Genomic DNA, 21,496 nt, shown 5'->3' with positions numbered 1-21,496 from the left:
GCTAGTGTCTACATCTAGAAAAGCAATGGTGGCATCAGCTCATCTTTTACATTTGCGTATGAGACTCCTTGCATATTGGTAAGTAGCAGCTCTTAGCAGAGCCCATGTACATGGATCAAGTGCTTTGCATTTTTAGCATTAATTGGACCAACTCCTCAGCTTTTTGGGGGGGCATGCTGGAACCAGGTGCTCCTTTACCTCTCTCCTCCTTTTCACTAATGTTGAGACACAGGTCTCTGGGCATGAGACCTCTTACACCCTACTGGCTTGGGGAATGAGTTGCTCGTGACAGCAGCAAGCAGACACGGCAGAGAAGCTTGTGACCTGAACATAGTATTTGTGGGAAGCCATGATCTCCTGAGACGGCTCTCACACCAAACCCACAAATGGCCCACAATACCTAAGCAAGTGTTCAGGTAGACTCATCTCTTACTACTTTGAGGAATAGGCTGAAATTTGACTCAGAAAAGCTCAGAGGGGGGAAGGGAAATGGTTTATGGGTGCCTATAGAAACATATAAAGTCACAGACACTAGGTACTAATATAGCCTCAATGCTTGCCAGCACTGCCTGGTCAGGGGATTAGACTTGTGCCATGGCACTGGGAGGGCTGTCATTCCTCATCCTCAGCAGATGGACCTTTTCAAAATGTAGCCAGTTATCTATACAGTATTTGCAGTTTGTAGAAAGACTTCTTTTTTCTTAAAATTAAAAAAAATTTCCAATTTCAACAGCATTCTCAAAGGTTAAAGGTCTGATATGAGGCCTAACAGTTATACATTGAAAAACTCAACTGTATAGTTGGTTAAGCTCACAAAAACCTCATTAACTAGTCTCCTATTGATAAGAATCAGAAAGAAAGGGAATATAAGATTAGGTTCATGATAATCACCTGTGGGTTATGACACAAGAGCAGAACATAAAATAGAAATTTTCTGACATTTGACAATGTTAATTGGCTATACCTCAACAACAAAAAAAGAAAATTTCTGACATTTTATGTTTAAATCCAATTACCTGACAGGATATTTTCTACTTTGATGAATGCAGTAGGACTTGGTCACATAGTAACCAGATTCATAGAAAAGTAGTTCAAGCTGCCATCTGATGCATTAAAATAAAGGAAATGTAGGATTTTTCCTTAAAAACCTCCTATAATGCATTTTATCAATTGTGGAAGTCAATGAATTCAAAAATATTTAACATAAAGCTAGAAAATGGTTATTAAATGAAAGCACTGCAAAAACTGAACATATTAATAAAAATAAACTAATTTTGATTTTAACTTTTCAACTATAATTTTTGATATAATCCTCAGTAAAATCACCCTTGAAGGTGAAAATGAGCAAAGTGACTGTACAACCGGCAGGAGAAAGTCAGTGCTGATAACCTCTGCTAGCTCATCCTCTAAGACTGCATCTTATCGTTCACACAATCTGCTCAGGTCCCACAAAGGGGATACCACAACCTGTCTCCTTGTACTATAGTGGCTGCAGCAGCCCACAGCCACTGGGGTTAAGGGAAAATGTTCTGATTAAATAAACTATACTGAACTTTGTTTTATGACTTCATGCAAATATTAACCTTATTTTAAGACAAAAGGGAAAACAATTACTCAAATTCATGGCTCATTTAGCTGTCACTGGACAACAGTGGTCCGTCTAGTCAAAGCTATGGTTTTTCCATTAGTCATGTTTGGATGTGAGAGTTGGACTATAAAGAAAGCTGAGTGCCAAAGAATTGATGCTTTTGAACTGTGGTTGGAGAAGGCTCTTGAGAGTCCCTTGGACTGCAAGGAGATCCAACTAGTCCATCCTAAAAGAGATCAGTCCCGAATATTCATGGGAAGAACTGATGCTAAAGCTGAAACTCCAATACTTTGGCAACCTGATGTGAAGAGCTGACTCATGTGAAAAGACTCTGATGCTGGGAAAGATTGAGGGCAAGAAGAGAAGGGGACGACAGAGGATGAGATGGTTGGATGGCATCACCGACTCAATGGACATGAGTTTGAGCAAACTCTGGGAGTTGGTGATAGACAGGGAGGACTGGCGTGCTGCAGTCCATGGGGTTGCAAAGAGTCGGACACAACTGAGCGACTGAACAGAACTGAACTGGACAACTGAAAAGATACAATAGTCCAGTCTTAAAAGTTTCGACAGAGACAAAAAGGGTCCTAAGGAATGATATTCATCCTTCCTCATCACTGCTGCTCCAGGCATCTTCAAATGCTGGATTTAACTGTGATCTGGTTGAAGTCTAAAAAAGGAAGCAAAAAAAAAAAGATTCAATTATTCTACCTCATAATTTTAGGCTTACAATATAATTATGAAATCAGATAAAAAGCAACTAGATTATTTTGAAAGAAACTATATAACTGTTCATTTAAAACCAAAAGTAACTTAAGAAACACCTACATTCAATATAAAACAATGCAACTTCATTTTAAATAGACATCAGACTTTATTCAAATTACGTTTCCCTCAAAGTAGTTACCTCACACGCAGATACACACACACACGATGCTGCTACTATTATTAAGGCATTTTTTTTTTAATAACCCTTTGGAGTTACCAGGAGTACAGGGCAGAATCATATCCATGTGGCTAAGACTGGACTCAGGTCTGCAGGCTGGCTTGACAGCCCAAAATATTAAAGTGAGCAATTTTTTACTGTTTTGATGGACCTGATTTTTATAAATAAGCAAAATTCATATACAGGGAATAAGGCGTTCATCAAATGGAGCAATACCCTTTTCAGTATGAAGTAGTGAGGTATGCTATTATAGCTAGTAAAGTAGTGGAAAAAGACAGACAAAATGTGTTGGATTTGGTAACATTTTTGTCATTAGCACACAGGTTTCCCTGGGAGAATTCTTTGAAAGAATGGTGTTTCAAAAATAACAAAACATCACAGTATTCTTACAACTTTAGAGCTGTGCCTAAATAAATGTCATCAGCAGTAGAGGAATTTTAATTATTTGTAGTAGTTCAAATCAATTCACTTGTTTGGGGAATTTGTTTGAACGGCTACCTTCTTATTCTTAGGCGAATGATTACGGGACTTTAAAATGATCTTGTTGTTTTTGAGTACCTAGGTTTTCTGAATCATGTGTGCTTCTTACTTTGCAGTTTTTACATTTGCTGTCAGTTTGTTCACATCCCAAATCCAGTAACATATTAGTACTTAGATTATTCTTAAATTATTTTAGAAACATTACCTTTTACAACATATACCAATATTTTATGTTAAGGGTAACCCTTACTACAAATTTGAGAATGTTCATTTCCATTTTGATGAACATGATGACTTAGACTCTTAAGATTCAAACAATAATAACAGTAGAAAAAAGTGTTTCCAGTAAATTTCCCAAGTGTCAGCCAGGAGAGTCAGAAAACAATATATTAATTTAGGTATTCTTTATAGCTGTGAAAGGTATAGATCTGAGTCCTTTACTTAATCTAATAATGTTGGCCATTGTTACTTAGTTGTTCAAGCAAAATTCCATTATACCCTGTGTCCAGATCCAAAACTATTATCAAAGCTTACCTAACTACTCACCTATTTCTAGTAGCAGTCCACTGATATGCAAGAGCAGCATACTGAAGTCTGTTCGTTTATTCTTTCAACCAAGCATTTACTGAAATTCCTACCTTTCTGGGTTTATGATTTAACTACCAAGTTAGGTTATTCAGTGACAGTTTATTTAAAGATGCATTATCCTCTGGGGTGAGGTAATTATTTTTCCCTACTCTATCTCTAAAAGCCTTTAACTCTGCCTTAGATGTCTACCAAAAATGTCCTTAGGTAGATAGTCACACAAAGGCCATGTCTCCTAATTTCACTATGGAAGCTCAATATATAACCTATTAAACACTTATATTTCATTTGAAGAATCAACAGAGAAGCAGAATTATATTTTAATGTAAATTACTGCTGCTATGGTAGGCAAACAAAAATAATTAAGTGAAAACTAGAAATGCAGCTGGATATAAATTTCACTGTATTTATAGTAGTAAAGAAAAAATATGAATGTATTACTGTATTATCAGAAGTACATTTTATTGCTAAAAATCACAAATAAAACATCTTACTTATAATTGAAAGCTGCAGTAAAAATGTCACATATGATATAGTACTGTTGAGGCCAAACTGTTTGAGATCAACTTAACCACCATCCATTACTTCAGTTTTCTCTACAACATCTCCTCCTAGTGGGCATTCTTTCTATGCTTGAAGGTGTCCATCTCTACTTAACCAGCCTGCCTGTTCTGCTGATAGCTGGGAAGGGAAGTAAGAGTTAAAGGGGATCTAGTTCAGGTCCACAGAATGTGAAGGAAGAATGAAACCAACTTTAACATCTCCCACACATATATCTTACTAAATTTGATAAAATCAAAAACTCTTTTACTGGTAATTAGTGGAAAGTCTTTAAAGGTAGAACATAGGGTTGTCTGAATATAGACAGTAATTATACATCTTATCGCTGTTGTTTATTCTGACTCTTTTGCAACCCCATGGACTGTAGCCCGCCACACTCCTCTGTCCATGGGATTTCCCAACAAGGATACTGAAGTGAGTTGCCATTTCCTTCTCCAGGGGATCTTCCCAGACTAGGAATGGAAATGGTATCTCCTGCACTGCCAGGCAGATTCTTTACCACAGAGTTACCAGGAAAGACCTCAAGATTATACATCTAAATACAACAGTTACATACTGTGTAACTGTCAAAATAAAGTAAGATTCTTGATGAGAGGTCAGATTTAGATTGTAATACAGAATGGGAAAGACTAGCGATCTCTTCAAGAAAATTACAGATACCAAGGGAACATTTCATGCAAAGATGGGCTCGATAAAGGACAGAAATGGACCTAACAGAAGCAGAAGATATTAAAAAGAGGCAGCAAGAATACACAGAAGAACTGTACAAAAAAGATCTTCATGACCCGGATAATCATGATGGTGTGATCACTCATCTAGAGCCAGACATCCTGGAATGTGAAGTCAAGCAGGCCTTAGAAAGCATCACTACGAACAAAGCTAGTGGAGGTGATGTAATTCCAGTGAAGCTATTTCAAATCCTGAAAGATGATGCTGTGAAAGTGCTGCACTCAATAGGCCAGCAAATTTGGAAAACTCAGCAGTGGCCACAGGACTGGAAAAGGTCAGTTTTCATTCCAATCCCAAAGAAAGGCAATGCCAAAGAATGCTCAAACTACCACACAACTGCAGTCATCTCACAGGCTAGTAAAGTCATGCTCAAAAATCTCCAAGCCAGGCTTCAGCAGTTTGTGAACTGTGAACTTCCAGATGTTCAAGCTGGTTTTAGAAAAGGCAGAGGAACCAGAGATCAAAGTGCCAACATCCGTTGGATCATCGAAAAAGCAAGAGAGTTCCAGAAAAACATCTGATTTCTGCTTTATTGACTATGCCAAAGCCTTTGACTGTGTGGATCACAATAAACTGTGGAAAATTCTGAAAGAGATGGGAATACCAAACCACCTGACCTGCCTCTTGAGAAACCTATATGCAGGTGAGGAAGCAACAGTTAGAGCTGGACATGGAACAACAGACTGGTTCCAAATAGGAAAAGGAGTACGTCAAGGCTGTATATTGTCACCCTGCTTATTTAACTTCTATGCAGAGTACATCAAGAGAAACGCTGGACTGGAAGAAGCACAAGCTGGAATCAAGATTGCTGGGAGAAATATCAATAACCTCAGATACACAGATGACACCACCCTTATGGTAGAAAGTGGAACTAAAAAGCCTCTTGATGAAAGTGAAAGAGGAGAGTGAAAACATTGGCTTAAAGCTCAGCTTTCAGAAAACAAAGATCATGGCATCCGGTCCCATCACTTCATGGGAAATAGATGGGGAAACAGTGGAAACAGTGTCAGACTTTATTTTTTTGGGCTCCAAAATCACTGCAGATGGTGACTCCAGTCGTGAAATTAAAAGACGCTTACTCCTTGGAAGAAAAGTTATGACCAACCTAGATAGCATATTCAAAAGCAGAGATATTACTTTGCTTACTAAGGTCCATCTAGTCAAGGCTATGGTTTTTCCAGTAGTCATGTATGGATGTGAGAGTTGGACTGTGAAGAAGGCTGAGTGCCGAAGAATTGATGCGTTTGAACTGTGGTGTTGGAGAAGCCTCTTGAGAGTCCCCTGGACTGCAAGGAGATCTAACCAGTCCATTCTGAAGGAGATCAGCCCTGGGATTTCTTTGGAAGGAATGATGCTAAAGCTGAAGCTCCAGTACTTTGGCCACCTCATGCGAAGAGTTGACTCACTGGAAAAGACTCTGATGCTGGGAGGGATTGGGGGCAGGAGGAGAAGGGGACGACAGAGGATGAGATGGCTGGATGGCATCACTGACTCAATGGACGTGAATTTGAGTGAACTCCCGGAGTTGGTGATGGTCAGACACGACTGAGCGACTGAACTGAACTGAACTGACAGTCACCCTAGAGATCTCAGGCAGGAAAAGGTGATTAGGAGTTGTACAGGCTTACCTTGAGTGTGACCAGATTTTACAAAGAGTGGGCAAAAGGTAGGCTGATCCCTCAGAAAAATAAAAGCAACCTGTCAATTGAACACTAGGATTTATGCCTAGTGATTGCCCCAGGGGGCACACGACTGAGGCGACTTAGCAGCAGCAGACACGTAAGGAAGAGGGTCTGGTATACACAGACTGCTCTACTGAGATCTGCATCATGACCATGTTCACGTTCTACCTACATTCACAGGAATCTTCAAAAGTTTTGCGGAAATAATCTTAGCATTTATCAGCTTATAAAGAGAATGGTGCCTATCTTAAAGCACATACATGCTGCTGCTGCTGCTGCCAAGTTGCTTTAGTCGTGTCTGACTCTGTGCGACCCCATGGACTGTAGCCTACCAGGCTCCTCCGCCCAAGGGATTTTCCAGGCAAGAACACTGGCGTGGGTTGCCACTGCCTCCTCTGAAAGCACATACATAGTGCATTTTAAAAGGTAAATATAAAACCTAACTTGTTTTTTGTGTATCCCTATTTGATTTATACTTGTTCAGCTTAATTGCCTATATACAAAAATTCTTCCAGATGGGGAAGAATCAAACTATCACCATAACTATATAATAAGGAAATAAACCATCAGAGTCACATACTATCTTTATAAAATAAACAATTTCAGTTTTCCTCTATATCTTCTTTTAATACACAGGTCAAAGATGATTTACTTTTATTTTTACAGTTTATATTTGGTGAATGATTGTTAACCATTCCAATGTGGCCTAGTGTTATGTTAGATTTAATGTACACAATAATTCCCCAAGAGCAGGACAAAGTAATTAACATTTTAAGCTTTGTATAAAAAAAAATTCAGTTTTTAAAGCAGCTGTACACTAAAACTAGTTAAAGTGATACTAAACCAAATTAGACATATATCTATAAAATTTCACCTTTAGACAGCTTGACATGAAACTAAAAAAATTAAGAGGCTACTACCTAAGACCAGAGATCATGTCTTATTTATCTTTGTTTTCCCACAACATTTTTCAGGTTCTTTATTCACAGTGTCATATTTATACTAATTTATCTGGTAGAAGTACAAACTGATAAAATTCGACAGTATGAATAACGGACCTTAAAAATGTCATACAAGATAACTCAAGTCCCAAGAAGTCGTGGCACTTCCCTGGTGATCTGCTGGTTAAGACTCTATGCTTCCACTGTTTAAGTATGGGTTTGATCCCTGGTTCCAAACAGGAAAAGGAGTCCATCAAGGCTGTATATTGTCACCCTGATTATTTAACTTCTATGCAGAGAACATCACGAGAAACACTGGGCTGGAGGAGGCACAAGCAGGAATCAAGATTGCCGGGAGAAACATCAATAACCTCAGATATGCAGATGACACCACCCTTATGGCAGAAAGTGAAGAGGAACTCAAAAGCCTCTTGATGAAAGTGAAAGAAGAGAGTGAAAAAGTTGGCTTAAAGCTCAACATTCAGAAAACGAAGATCATGACATCTGGTCCCATCACTTCGTGGGAAATAGTTGGGGAAACAATGGAAATAGTGGCTGACTTTATTTTTCTGGACTCCAGAATCACTGCAGATGGTGACTGTAGCCATGAAATTAAAAGACACTTACTCCTTTGAAGGAAAGTTATGACTAACCTAGACAGCATATTAAAAAGCAGAGACATTACTTTGCTGACAAAGGTCCATCTAGTCAAGGATATGGTTTTTCCAGTGGCCATGTATGGATGTGAGAGTTGGACTGTGAAGAAGGCTGAGCACCGAAGAATTGATGCTTTTGAACTGTGGTGTTGGAGAAGACTCTTGAGAGTCCTTTGGATTGCAAGGAGACCCAACCAGTCCATCCTAAAGGAAATCAGTCCTGAATATTCATGGGAAGGACTGATGCTAAAGCTGAAACTCCAATATTTTGGCCACCTCATGCGAAGAGTTGACTCATTGGAAAAGACTCTGATGTTGGGAGGGATTGGGGGCAGGAGGAGAAAGGGATGACAGAGGATGAGATGGCTGGATGGCATCACTGACTCGATGGACATGAGTCTGAGTGAACTCCGGGAGATGGTGATGGACAGGGAAGCCTGGCGTGCTGCGATTCATGGGGTCGCAAAGAGTCGGAGACGACTGAGCGACTGAACTAAGTAAGTAAGAATGACAGAAAGCTATATTATAAAAGACAATGTTTACAAATAGTTATTAATGACATGTAAAAAGTCTAAGAAGGATGCTAAGTTGTATGTTCAAGCGTGATATTAACTATGTTAAAAATATGCACAGGATAAAACAAGAATGAAATAAATAAAAATGTTAAAATTGATTAACTTCAGAAATTTATTTCATTCTCAATATTTTTTTGAATTTTACTAATGTATTATACAGGTAAATTATTTAAACAATCAGAAAATAGCAAGAAATGCTTTAAAAGCCCCTCCCATTTAAAGTAAATTCGTAAATTTTTTTTTTATGATTTAGAAGTCACTGTACAACTTGTATGAATAACATTTACCTCATCATCAGCATCAGGAACTGATTCACATAAGGATGGTACCCACGCAAGAATATTGCAGTCTCTGCTACCACTGTAAAGTTCCTATAATACAGAAAACAAAGATGTGGTTGTGGGTCAGCTGAAAGCTGATGCCAATTTGAAATGAACAATTTTTTAAATGACTAATTCTTAGGTTAAATTAGATGAAATCTGTTTCTATTCCCCAAAGAAACTGGATTGATCCCCTTTTCTGTTTAAGAAATAGCAAAACTTTGTTTTGTATTTTAAAATAGTATTAGGATATATTAGAATTTGCTTACATGGTTAAAATTCACAGAAACCATCACCATAGTTTTTTGTTTTTTTTAAATCAATTGTATCCATATATTTCAAGTGACAAGAGAATAAAAAAATGGTTGCGTCAATAACTGAACTTTAATAAAGGCTTTCAATGAAGAAACCATACGTTGTTGTTCAGTTGCTGAGTTGTGTCTGACTCTCTGTGACCTCACGGATGGTAGCACACCAGGGTCCTCTGTCCTCCACTATCAGAATTTGCTCAAATTCATGTCCATTGAGTTGGTAATGTTATCTAACCACTGCATACTCTACTGCCCTCTTCTTCAGCTTTCAATCTTTCCCAGCATCAGGATCTTTTCTAGTTAGTTGGCTCTTTGCATCAGGAGGCCAAAGTATTGGGTCTTCAGCATCAGTCCTTCCAGGGACTATTCAGGGTTGATTTCCTTCAGGATTGACTGGTTTGATCTCCTTGCAGTCCAAGGGACTCTCAAGAGTCTTCTTCAGCACAACTTGAAAGCATCAATTTTACAGTGCTCAGCATTTTTTTATGGTCCAACTCTCACGTCCATACATGACTACTAGAAAAGCCATAGCGTTGACTATAAGGACCTTTGTGGGCAAAATGATGTCTCTTCCTTTTAATATGCTGTCTAGGTTTGTCATAGCTTTTCTTCCAAGGAGCAAGTGTCTTTTAATTTCATGGCTTTAATTTTAATTTGTCACTATCTAGAGTGATTTTAGAGTCCAGGAAAAGAAAATCTGATACTGCTTCCACTTTTCCCCCTTTTATTTGCCATGAAGTGATGGAAGTGGATGCCATGATCTGTTTTTTTGAATGCTGAGTTTTAGGGCAGCTTTATTCACTCTCCTCTTTCACTCTCATCAAGAGGCTCTTTAGTTCTTCACTTTTTGCCACTAGAGTGGTATCAGCTGCATATCTGAGGTTTCAGCTTGGGATTCATCCAGCCTGGCATTTCACATGATGTACTCTGCATATGGGCTTCTCCGGTAGCTCAGAGCGTAAAGTGTCTGCCCGCAATGCAGGAGACCTGGATTTGATCCCTGGGTCAGGAAGATCCCAGGGAGAAGGAAATGGTAACTCACTCTAATACTCTTACCTGGAAAATCCCATGGATGGAGAAGCCTTGTAGGCTATAGTCCATGGGGTGGCAAAGAGCTGGACACGACTGAGCGACTTTACTTCTACTCTGTATATAAGTTAAATAAGCAAGGTGACAACATACAGCCTTGTTGTACTCTTTTCCCAATTTGGAATGAGTCAGTTGTTCCAAGTCTGGTTCTAACTGTTGTTTCTTTACCTGCATACAAGTTTCTTAGGAGACAGGTAAGATGGTTTGGTACTCTCATCTCTGTAAGAATTCTCCACATTCTGTTGTGATCAACACAGTCAAAGGTTTTAGCATAGTCAATGAAGCTGAAGTAGATGTATTTTTGGAACTTCTTTGCTTTCTCCATGATCCAACGAATGTTTGCAATTTGATCTCTGTTCCTCTGTCTTTTTTAAACCCAGCTTGTACATCTGGAAGTTCCTGGTTCATGTACTGCTGGAGCCATTAGCTTGAAGGATTTTGAACTTTGCTAGTAAGTGAAATGAGTGCTTTGAACATTCTTTGTCATTGCCCTTCTTCAGGATTGGAATGAAAACTGAACTTTTCCAGATCGGTGTTCACTGCTGAGTTTTCCAAATTTTCTGACATATTGAGTGCAGCACTTTAAAAGCATCGTCTTTTAGGATTTTAAATAGCTCAGCTTAATTCCATGACCCCCACTAACTTTGTTGGTAGTAATGTTTAAAGCCCACTCTACTTCACACTCCAAGATGTCCAACCCTAGGTGAGTGACCACACAACTGTGGTTATCCAGGTTATTAACAACTTTTTTGTATAGTTCTTCTGTGTATTCTTGCCACCTCTTCTTAATCTGTTCTGCTTCTGTTAGGTCATTACCATTTCTGTCCTTTATCGTGCCCATCCTTGCATGAAATGTTCCCTTGACATCTTCAATTTTCTTGAAAAGATCTCTAGTCTTACACATTCTATTGTTTTCCTCTATCTTTTTGCACTGTTCATTTAAGAAAGCTTTCCCATCTCTCTTTGCTATTCTGTAGAACTCTGCATTCTGTTGGATGTATTTTTTCATTTTTCCCTTGCCTCTTGCTTCTCTTCTTTCCTCAGCTATTTGTAAAGCCTCCTCAGGTAACTACTTTGCAGAAACCGTAAGAGTTTCTAGCTAAAATAGGCCAGAAATTAAAAAAAAAGTTTTATTTAGCTCAAAACTGCCTAACTAGCTGCTGAAGAGCATTAAGATTCATATGCCATGCTTGTTGAGAAGCTTATTATTTTATAAGCTTGGACTGATGCAGTCAACGGCAATGTCTTTATGGATATGGTGTCTGAACATGCTGAACAATGTTCATTCTTCCTCTGACAAAACTTCAGAAATATGTTATATTGGCTAGTACTGAAAATATTTCTATGGGGCAGTGAAACAGATACTCTCACATACAGAGGGTATAAATTGATATAATCCTTTCAGAGACTGAAATCTCTGTATGTGTCAGAAGTTTTTGTATACATTTCTAAGAAGTCATGCTAAAGACACATATGAAATTAAGGTTATTATCACCAATATTGTATTTATAATAAAACAACAATTTCCCAAATATTATTGTCCAGGGTTATGATTTATATGTAAATTTATGCTGCATTAATATGATATATTATATAGCCACTAAATTTGTTTTTGAAGAATATTTAATGACACTGGAAAATATTCATATTGTCAAGAGAAAGGAGCAGAATATAAACCAAATACAGAGTGAAAAGAAAAAAACAGGATGTAAAACACTATGTCAATTTTTTTAAAAGCTACTCAGCAAAGAATAAGGGCTAAAAAGAAAAATCAGCAAAATGTTAAGTTAAAACTCTGACTATTTACTTTTCTCATAAATGTATTTCTACACAAATATTTCTAACACTACTACTTTCTTTCTGATCTGGTATTAAATTATTTAGTTTTATTTTTATTCATCTCAAAAGCTGTTTGAGGCATGGTAAAATCAGTATTTTTCTCAAAAAAATAAAAGTAAACATTCTTGGTAAAGAGAAAATAAGATTATGAAGTAACTTATAGGGAATACAGATGTAAAGAAAATTAAGTAAATTATGCAAGGAGATCCAATCAGTCCATTCTAAAGGAGATCGGTCCCAGGCGTTCTTTGGAAGGAATGATACTAAAGCTGAAACTCCAGTACTTTGGCCACCTCAAAAACATACTCCAGTACTTTGGGGAAGAGTTGACTCATTGGAAAAGACTGATGCTGGGAGGGATTGGGGGCAGGAGGAGAAGGGGACAACAGAGGATGAGATGGCTGGATGGCATCACCGACTCAATGGACGTGAGTTGGTGATGGACAGGGAGGCCTGGCGTGCTGCAATTCATGGGGTTGCAAAGAATCAGACACGACTGAGCGACTGAACTGAACTGACACATTATCAAATTTCCTAAATAGAACAAAATTCTACAGACTATACTGTTTAAAATTTAGAATGTATGGTTACTGTGGATGGTGCAAAGATATTTTCATATGCCCAGTGCTGTAGAGCAATTTAGTTCCTGAGAAGACAAGATTATATACTCAAGATAAACTAAGGTGAGGTAACCTTGTTTTCTCATGATTAAATGAATTTGGTGCTATATCTTTGCCAGGAATATCACATACACTTTGGCAATTTGACTAAGCTGATGCATGCCAGTCTTAGTCAAGGTGAAATTATTTTATCTTTGTAATTAATATTTTGTAGGGTGCAAATTTGAGACTATGTAAATATTCCATTCCTCATCAGACTTGAAAGTTATTAGGTTAATTACTAGTAGCAGAATGGATTCAGGAATCCCTATTCTAGTCAATAGAAAATAATCAACTATTATCATTATTTATTTTGATGTTGGATATATCTTCACATTTTTATATTTATAGCAGAATTACTATAAACATCAATTTTATTTTCAGATAGCGAGTTTTTGTATAATATATAATTGGTAAAAGGGTTCTGCTGCTAAATGGATGCAGAAGCACTGCTCTTTTATAATTTAGATTTATAATTATCTTCCTTTTCAGAAGTCATAATAGATGGAATGGGATAAAAGCTGGAAGCTTTCTGATATAATAAAGTAATTAAAATCTTTCTTAGTACATAGCACATACAGAAATGGTATTTGTCAAGAGGCAATTGGCCTCAGCTTTCTGGCTAGACCTGTTCCAGTGAATTCAGGGACTGAGAGGAATCAATTATCTTTACTTACTTTTAATCTGTTCTAATCCATTCTTCACTCACTTTCAGTCCAATCTTCCTAGCAGGATATGGTGGAAAGCAATAGCTGGTAGTCAGAATACTTGAATTAAAATCTTGGCTTTGTCTCTAATGGCTCTGGATGAGAAAAGTACTGTATTCTTTAAATTTATTTGAATGGATAATCACCCTCTGTCAATCTACTTGCAGATTTGAGGCAAGTTATATCACCCCCTGGTTGCCTTAGTACTATTTTCCCAGAAGTAACACTAAAAATAGTTAATAAGTAGTACATCAAGACAGTAGCCAATCAGAAGAGATATTATTGGACATAGAGTAGAAGCAGGGTTTTAAAGGTTCGGCTTAGATACTGGGTTGAAGTGAGGTCTAGGAGGCTCCAGGAGATAAGGTGAAGCTGGAGGTCATGTAAGGGGCTTAGTACAAAAGCTGTGTAACAAACTAAAGGATATGTGTTTGAGTATTTTAATAACGAATACTGCCATATAGATGTGCGCTAGCTGAAAATCCCAGGGACGGGGGAGCCTGGTGGGCTGCTGTCTATGGGGTCGCATAGTCAGACACGACTGAAGCCACTTAGCAGCAGCAGCTGAAAACTAGCCCTGTATATCTTACTTCACAGTGTCAGACACAGATTAAGTAATATCTATTAATGAGTGACTGAACAGGTGATAAAGTCCCTCCAAGTAATAACTCATGGACGGAGGAGCCTGGTAGGCTACAGTCCATGGGGTCACGAAGAGTTGGACACAACTGAGTGACTTCACTTTCACGCACTGGAGAAGGAAATGGCACTCCAGTATTCTTGCCTGGAGAATCCCAGGGACAGAGGAGCCTGGTGGGCTGCCATCTATGGGGTCACACAGAGTCGGATATGACCGAAGCGACTTTGCAGCAGCAGTGATAACCCATAATTTTCATTCTTTTGGTATTTAATTTTTATAAGCCTCATTTTCCTCATCTATAATGCAGGGAAAATCCCAACAATCTTGCTACACTTAAGAATCACTTAAAGGAGCATATGAGATAATCTATGCAAAAGTTCTATGGAGAAAACACTCTGTTCCATTGGTGAGACTAAAGAGAAAGTTTAAGATATTAAAAAAACAAAACCCATAGGTTTTGGCAAGCTAGCTACCCAAACATTTTAAATTCCCTTAAGTATCATTCTTACCTGGAAATTAGACTGAAATACACAGCAGTCAACAGTTTTATAGTGTCCCTTAAGCATAGTTATCTGTTCTCCAGAGTAAATTGTATAAACAGCAATGGTGCTACCATATGGTACAAAAACAAATTCTGAACTGCAGCCAGAGGAGACAGTGAATTTCAATCCTTTTCTACTATCATTATATACTTTTCCATAGTTGACCTGCAGGATGTAAAAGCATAGTTACTTAAATATGAATTAAAAAGACAATAAAGACAACTATTTACTTAAAATGTTATACTATAGAAACAGCTCCAGAAAATCTAAAGAAAATGATCAGTGTCCTAATAGGAACAAGGACCAATGACATACATGTACATTTTGCATACAAAGGAAGTACAAATACTAAAATGACCCACAAAAACAAATGTTCACATTTTAACCTTGATAGAAATAAAAATGCAAATTAAGGTAACCTTGAAAAATCATTTTCGACCATTTAGCAAAAATTTTAATAAACCATTAAGACACTCAATATTAGTACTAGTGAGGAAAATATGTAGATGGCTCTGTAATTTGGTCATCCCTTCTAAAAGGCCAAATGGTTTATTATGCAACAAAATATAAAGTATACATTAATATTAATACATATGTAATAGAAATAAATTTTTGGAGAGAGAATAACTTTCTTTTTATACATATATAAAATACACATAACATAGAATTTATATATAAATATACATGTAACAAAATTTAAATATATAGCATAAAGAAAAAAATTCATATAACATAAAATTTGCCATCTTAACCATATTTAAGTACACAGTTCAGTGACATTAGGGATTTCCAGGTGGCTTAGTGGTAAAGAATCCATCTGCCAATGTAGGAAACGCAAGAGATGTGGGTTTGATCCCTGGGTCAGAGAGATCCCTTGGAGGAGGAAAGGACAACCCACTCCAGTATTCTTGCCAGGATAATCTCATGGACAGAGGAGCCTGGCGGGCTACTGTCCCTGGGGTCACAAAAAGTCCTACACGACTGACACACATCAATGACGTAAAGTATATTTACACTGCTGGGCAACCAGCACTACCATCCATTTTCTATCTTGCAAATCTGAAATTTTGTACCCATTAAACAACAAAGATATTCTTACTCCTTGACCTAGTAACTATTACTGGGAATTCATCTTAGGCTAATAATTAAACAGCAAAAAGGTATATGCCCAGAGGAATTCAATGTGGCCTTATCTAGAATGGCAAAGTAATTGAGAACAGATGTAAATTCCTAAGAGTATTATATCATTTTAGCTTATATAGCAGTTAAAAATTATACGTTTGAAATTATGTAGAAAATAGAAATAAAAGTATAAAAAGAAAAGAACACAAATAGTATATATACTCTAGTTGCAGCTTTATATAAAAAATTATATATTTGCAACAAAATAATAATTCTGCCATCTGTACACCAAAGTTGCAAGCCCAACAATATCAGCATCACCTGCACAATTAGAAACAGAATTCCAGACCCCATCCCAACCTACTGAACTACAATCTTCATTTTAACAAGATCCCCAGATGATCTGTACGTCCATCAAAGTCTGGGAAGCTTTGGGCTAAAGATATTGACAGGTTTACTTTCTGCTGATAATTTAGATAAGCAGCTTAAGGTAAGTATAAAACCAGTATCTAATGATCTGAGAATTATGAGTGAGATCACCAAAATCTCCCTTCAATATGGCTAATACTGGAGTTTAAACAGTGAGTGATTTGCCTTTTTCTCTTTTTCTAAAGGTTGGGTGGGAGTGGTGTACGTGTGTGTGTGTGTGTGTGTTTGTGTGCATCTGTATGTATAAGGCTCAAAGGGATATGCAATGATAATTATGGATACTACACTCGGCTTATGCACCACTGAGATTTACATGTGACAGAAATGAGCACGTGTATTCAGCAATCCCACTGAAGGAGTGGTATGCTGCTGCTCCTGCTAAGTTGCTTCAGTCGTGTCTGACTCTGTGCGACCCCACTGACGGCAGCCCACCAGGCTCCCCTATCCCTGGGATTCTCCAGGCAAGGTGTATAGTGAATTGCTAGAACGTTAAACTTAAAATCAGTAGATTTGGGTTTCTGAAACCAACTCCCCCCCTACCTTTTTTTTGCCTCTTATGAGTAATGAATGACTTAACTTCTGAGTTTCATTCTTCTAATATATTAAAAGGAAATAACACTGTTTACCAAAGATTGTGAAAAATAAAAAGAAATAATGCATAAGAGAAAACCTAGGATACAAAAGTATTCAGTGAGTCCCTAGATTTATTAATTCTTATATATTTAAAAGTATAACATTCCCCCACTTGTGTATTTTGATCCTTCATGTACAACAATTTGTAGAATAACATCAGGGTGGGAGGATGGAGAAAAAACACAACTAGCAGAAAAAAAAATCTCAACTAGCAATTTTCTGTTCCTCCTAGAAAAATTATGAACTGTTAGACTGTAATGGTCTTATTCATACATCAGAACACCTACCTACAAAACTTATGTTCTTTCCATTAAACCACATTCCATCCCAAATGTGAACTGGAAAGTGTTCAATGAGCTATAAATACTGAACTAGCTCACTAACTTCTGTCTGTGTTTTTAGGTGCTCCCCCTGCAATCCATCTTGCAACTTACTGTCCTATTAATCTTGGTAACTCACTGTTGTGATCAAATCACCTTTGGGCTCTAAACTATCAATACCTTTTCAATGTCTATGGAATGAAGTTCTAATAACAGATTAAGGGAAGGAAAGATCTACCATTTACTAAGTGCTCAGTGTCACACACTGTGCTAGGTGATTATCTAAGCTCCCCATTTTATAAGTATTTACCATAAAAAGCAGTGTGTGACAAATATCATACTATATATTATTATGAAAGTAAGTGAAGAAGAACTAAAGAGCCTCTTGATGAAAGTGAAAGAGGAGAGTGAAAAAGTTAGCTTAAAGCTCAACATTCAGAAAACGAAGATCATGGAATCTGGTCCCATCACTTCATGGGAAATAGATGGGGAAACAGAGGAAATAATGACAGACTTTATTTTTGGGGGCTCCAAAATCACTGCAGATGGTGACTGCAGGCATGAAATTAAAAGACTCTTAATCCTTGGAAGGAAAGTTATGACCAACCTAGACAGCATACTAAAAAGCACAGACATTACTTTGACAACAAAGGTCCGTCTAGTCAAGGCCATGGTTTTTCCAGTGGTCATGTATGGATGTGAGAGTTGGGCTGTGAAGAAAGCTGAGCACCAAAGAACTGATGCTTCTGAACTGTGGTGTTGGAGAAGACTCTTGAGAGTCTCTTGGACTGCAGGGAGATCCAACCAGTCCATCCTAAAGGAGATCAGTCCTGGGTGTTCTTTGGAAGGACTGATGTTGAAGCTGAAACTCTAATACTTTGGCCACCTGATGCGAAGAGCTGACTCATTGGAAAAGACCCCGATGCTGGGAGGGATTGAGGGCAGGAGGAGAAGGCGACGACAGAGGATGAGATGGCTGGATGGCATCACCGACTCAATGGACATGAGTTTGGGTAGGCTCCAGGAGTTGGTGATGGACAGGGAGGCCTGGTGTGCTGCGGCTCATGGGGTCGCAAAGAGTTGGACACGACTAAGTGACTGAACTGAACTGAACTGAATAACAGGCTACTTTGGGTTATGATGTCTTCAAGTAGGTATGTACAGGCTTTGAAAAGATTTTGATGGGGAGGAAAATTTCATAGATGTTGGACAGGATGATGGCAAATACAATTCCCTATGTTATGAATTCCTTTTATTGTCCCAGAAATACATACATCTTGTCACTGAGTAAATACCTGCAGTGATGCAGTGACTCTGTCATAAGGCAGCTCATTTTACTGTCAAACAACTATCAGCATAATTAATGACAGGTGAGGAAGAACCCCTGGAGAAGAAAAATGGCAAACCATTCCAGTAATCCTGCCTGGAGAATTCCATGGACAGAGAAGCCTGGCGAGCTCCTACTCTTAAAGAGTTGGACATGACTGAGCAAATAACACTTTCACTTTTCAACATTTACTGAATGTTAACATTTGACGTAAGTATCAAACAATGTGAACTAAATATTTTACATGTATTATTTCATGTAATATGCGAAACAATACTATGAGACAGGCGGCATTATTAAACAAAACGAAAACACTTAGAAAGGTTAAGTATCTCAAGCAAGGTCTCTTGGCTAGTAAATGACAGAATCAGAAACTAATCTAGGTTACAGTAATCAAAAAGTATGGTACTACACTGTTGTAAATTATTTTTCTTTCATTCCACTAAGTGATGATCACAATCTACTGTAATATAAGTGAGCACTAGGTACTAAGGAATCATGTAAGCTAAACTAGAGGAGTTAAAGAGAGGTTGTGCCTGAGATGAACTTTGAAAGCTGAGAAGCAGCTAGCACAGAAGAAGAGAGTATTCTAAAGCAAGGGCAGCAGCGGTCTGTGCAGCAGAATGGAAGGGTGAGAAAGCCGGGCATATTTAAGACCTCTAAGTAACGCAATAGGGCTAAGGACAGGGAAAAAATGGGGAAGTGGCAGGACATGATGATATAAAGCCGGTGAGTTAGAAGAGCCAGCTTACGAAGGCCTTGTGGACAACAGGCAAAAACATTCAGTTTTAATGACCTGAAAGTGTACTGACAAAACACTGAAAGACTTTCACTGGGAGTTGAGTTTGGGGAAAGTTAGAAGGACTTAAAGTAATTAAAGAGAGCAATCCTGAGAGTCCAGAGGAAGGCTGGAAGTGAAGACAACTATGAAAAAAATTAAGAAGAAATAATTAACAGGACCTGTAATTTGACTTAATTAGGAAGGTGGGCTTTAGGGAGGGAAGAATAAAGGACAGACTCCCAGTTTCTAGACATTGGTAACTGGGTAAATGATAACATCAGAAACTAAAACAGTAAATACCAGAATAGTTATATAAAAATTTTGTTGTTGTGCCAAATGCTATCTCTCTCTGAATTTTGACTGTGGGTATGTGTTCTGTACTCCAAGGCAATGGTCTCCAGAGTGCAGCCGGCAGCTCAAGGAGTCTGTAAGATGATCCATTATGGTGTGAGAGGAAAATGTGAGAATTTCTGTTTCTTTTTAACTAAAAAAAAATTAGAAAATAAGCTTTAATAAAATATATAGATTCACAACACTCCTCCCCCTCCTCCTCCTAAGTTGCTTCAGTTGTGTCCGACTATGCGATCCCACAGACGGCTGCCCTCCAGGCTCCTCTGTCCCTGGGATTCTCCAGGCAAGAATATTAGGTGTATATAATTTACAAATAATTATGTATACATCAGAAGCATGTATTTACACATTTTTCTCAAAACAGTAAGGGTACTACTCAGCAGGCAGCACCCTACAATGAAGATGGTTATCATTTATGATATGCCTATTACTCAGCAGGTTATGGTCCAACTCTTTACCTACTTCCATTCTGCCCTTACAATGACTGTTTAGGTACATAATAATCCAAAATCACTGCAGATGGTGATTGCAGCCATGAAATTTTGACGCTTACTCCTTGGAAGGAAAGTTATGACCAACCTAGACAGCATACTTTGCCAACAAAGGTCCATCTAGTCAAGGCTATGGTTTTTCCAGTGGTCATGTATGGATGTGAGAGTTGGACTGTGAAGAAAGCTGAGCGCCGAAGAATCAATGCTTTTGAACTGTGGTGTTGGAAAAGACTCTTGAGAGTCCTTTGGACTGCAAGGATATCCAACCAGTCCATCCTAAAGGAGATCAGTCCTGGATGTTCATTGGAAGAACTGACGCTGAAGCTGAAACTCCTACACTTTGGCCACCTGATGCAAAGAGTTTACTCACTGGAAAAGACCCTGATGCTGGGAAGGATTGGGGGCAGGAAGAAAAGGGGACGACAGAGGATCAGATGGCTGGATGGCATCACCGACTCGATGGACATGAGTTTGGGTAAACTCTGGGAGTTGGTGATGGACAGGGAGGCCTGGCGTGCTGCGATTCATGGGGTCACAAAGAGTCAGACACGACTGAGCGACTGAACTGAATCCTGATTTACAAGAATGGAGACACTGAAACTGACCATCGTCCTTCATAAACTCACATTAAATAAACTGACTAATATCTCCAAGTTACTAAATGGCAAGACTGGAATTTATTTACTATTCTGTCTGACAGCCCATTAAATGTTTAAAGACAGTGTTTTCCCTGAGAATTACTTTACTGGGATAAGTGTCTCAATTCTTTTAAGTGTCTTTGTAGGTGAGTTTCTGGGCCACTGTAGTATTTTTACATCAATGGCTTTTTCTTTGATCAAGTCCTTTTTAAAATGTATTATCCATTATAATGGCTTCTCTGGTGGCTCAGACAGTAAAGAATCCACCTGCAATGCAAGAGACCCGGGTTTAATCTCTGGTTTGGAAAGATCCTCTGGAGAAGGGAATCGCTACTCAATCCAGTATTCTTGCCTGGAGAATTTCATGAACAGAGGAGCCTGGTGGGCTACAGTCCATGGGGTAACAAAGAGTTGGACATGACTGAGCAACTAACATACATCCATCATAAACACACTGTTCAAAATATGGACTTCTAGCAAAAATCCATAGAGTATGAGTATCACCTTCAAGAAGGAGAGAAAAATGGAATAAAATCACATTAACAATTTATGTA

General features: G+C 38.1%; 1 protein-coding gene across 3 annotated transcripts in view; it reads right to left on the bottom strand.

The window, feature by feature from the left end:
- Positions 1-1,298: 1,298 nt before the first annotated feature.
- The window catches only part of ERCC8 (ERCC excision repair 8, CSA ubiquitin ligase complex subunit), a 52,532-nt gene continuing 32,334 nt past the window's right edge, over positions 1,299-21,496 (bottom strand). For all 3 annotated transcript variants that reach the window (XM_069556469.1, XM_069556468.1, XM_069556470.1), the window contains 3 exons: positions 14,818-15,015; positions 9,031-9,114; positions 1,299-2,258 (listed from right to left, as the gene is read on the bottom strand). In XM_069556469.1, coding sequence (XP_069412570.1) covers positions 2,190-2,258; positions 9,031-9,114; positions 14,818-15,015 — 351 coding nt within the window. In that variant the 3' untranslated portion in view covers positions 1,299-2,189. The remainder of the gene's footprint in view (positions 2,259-9,030; positions 9,115-14,817; positions 15,016-21,496) is intronic.

The sequence above is a fragment of the Ovis canadensis genome, chromosome 16, assembly GCF_042477335.2.
Source record: "Ovis canadensis isolate MfBH-ARS-UI-01 breed Bighorn chromosome 16, ARS-UI_OviCan_v2, whole genome shotgun sequence".
Classification (NCBI taxonomy): domain Eukaryota; kingdom Metazoa; phylum Chordata; class Mammalia; order Artiodactyla; family Bovidae; genus Ovis; species Ovis canadensis.
The sequence above is the reverse complement of the archived record's forward strand: the minus strand, read 5'-3'. Positions and strand labels throughout refer to the sequence as shown.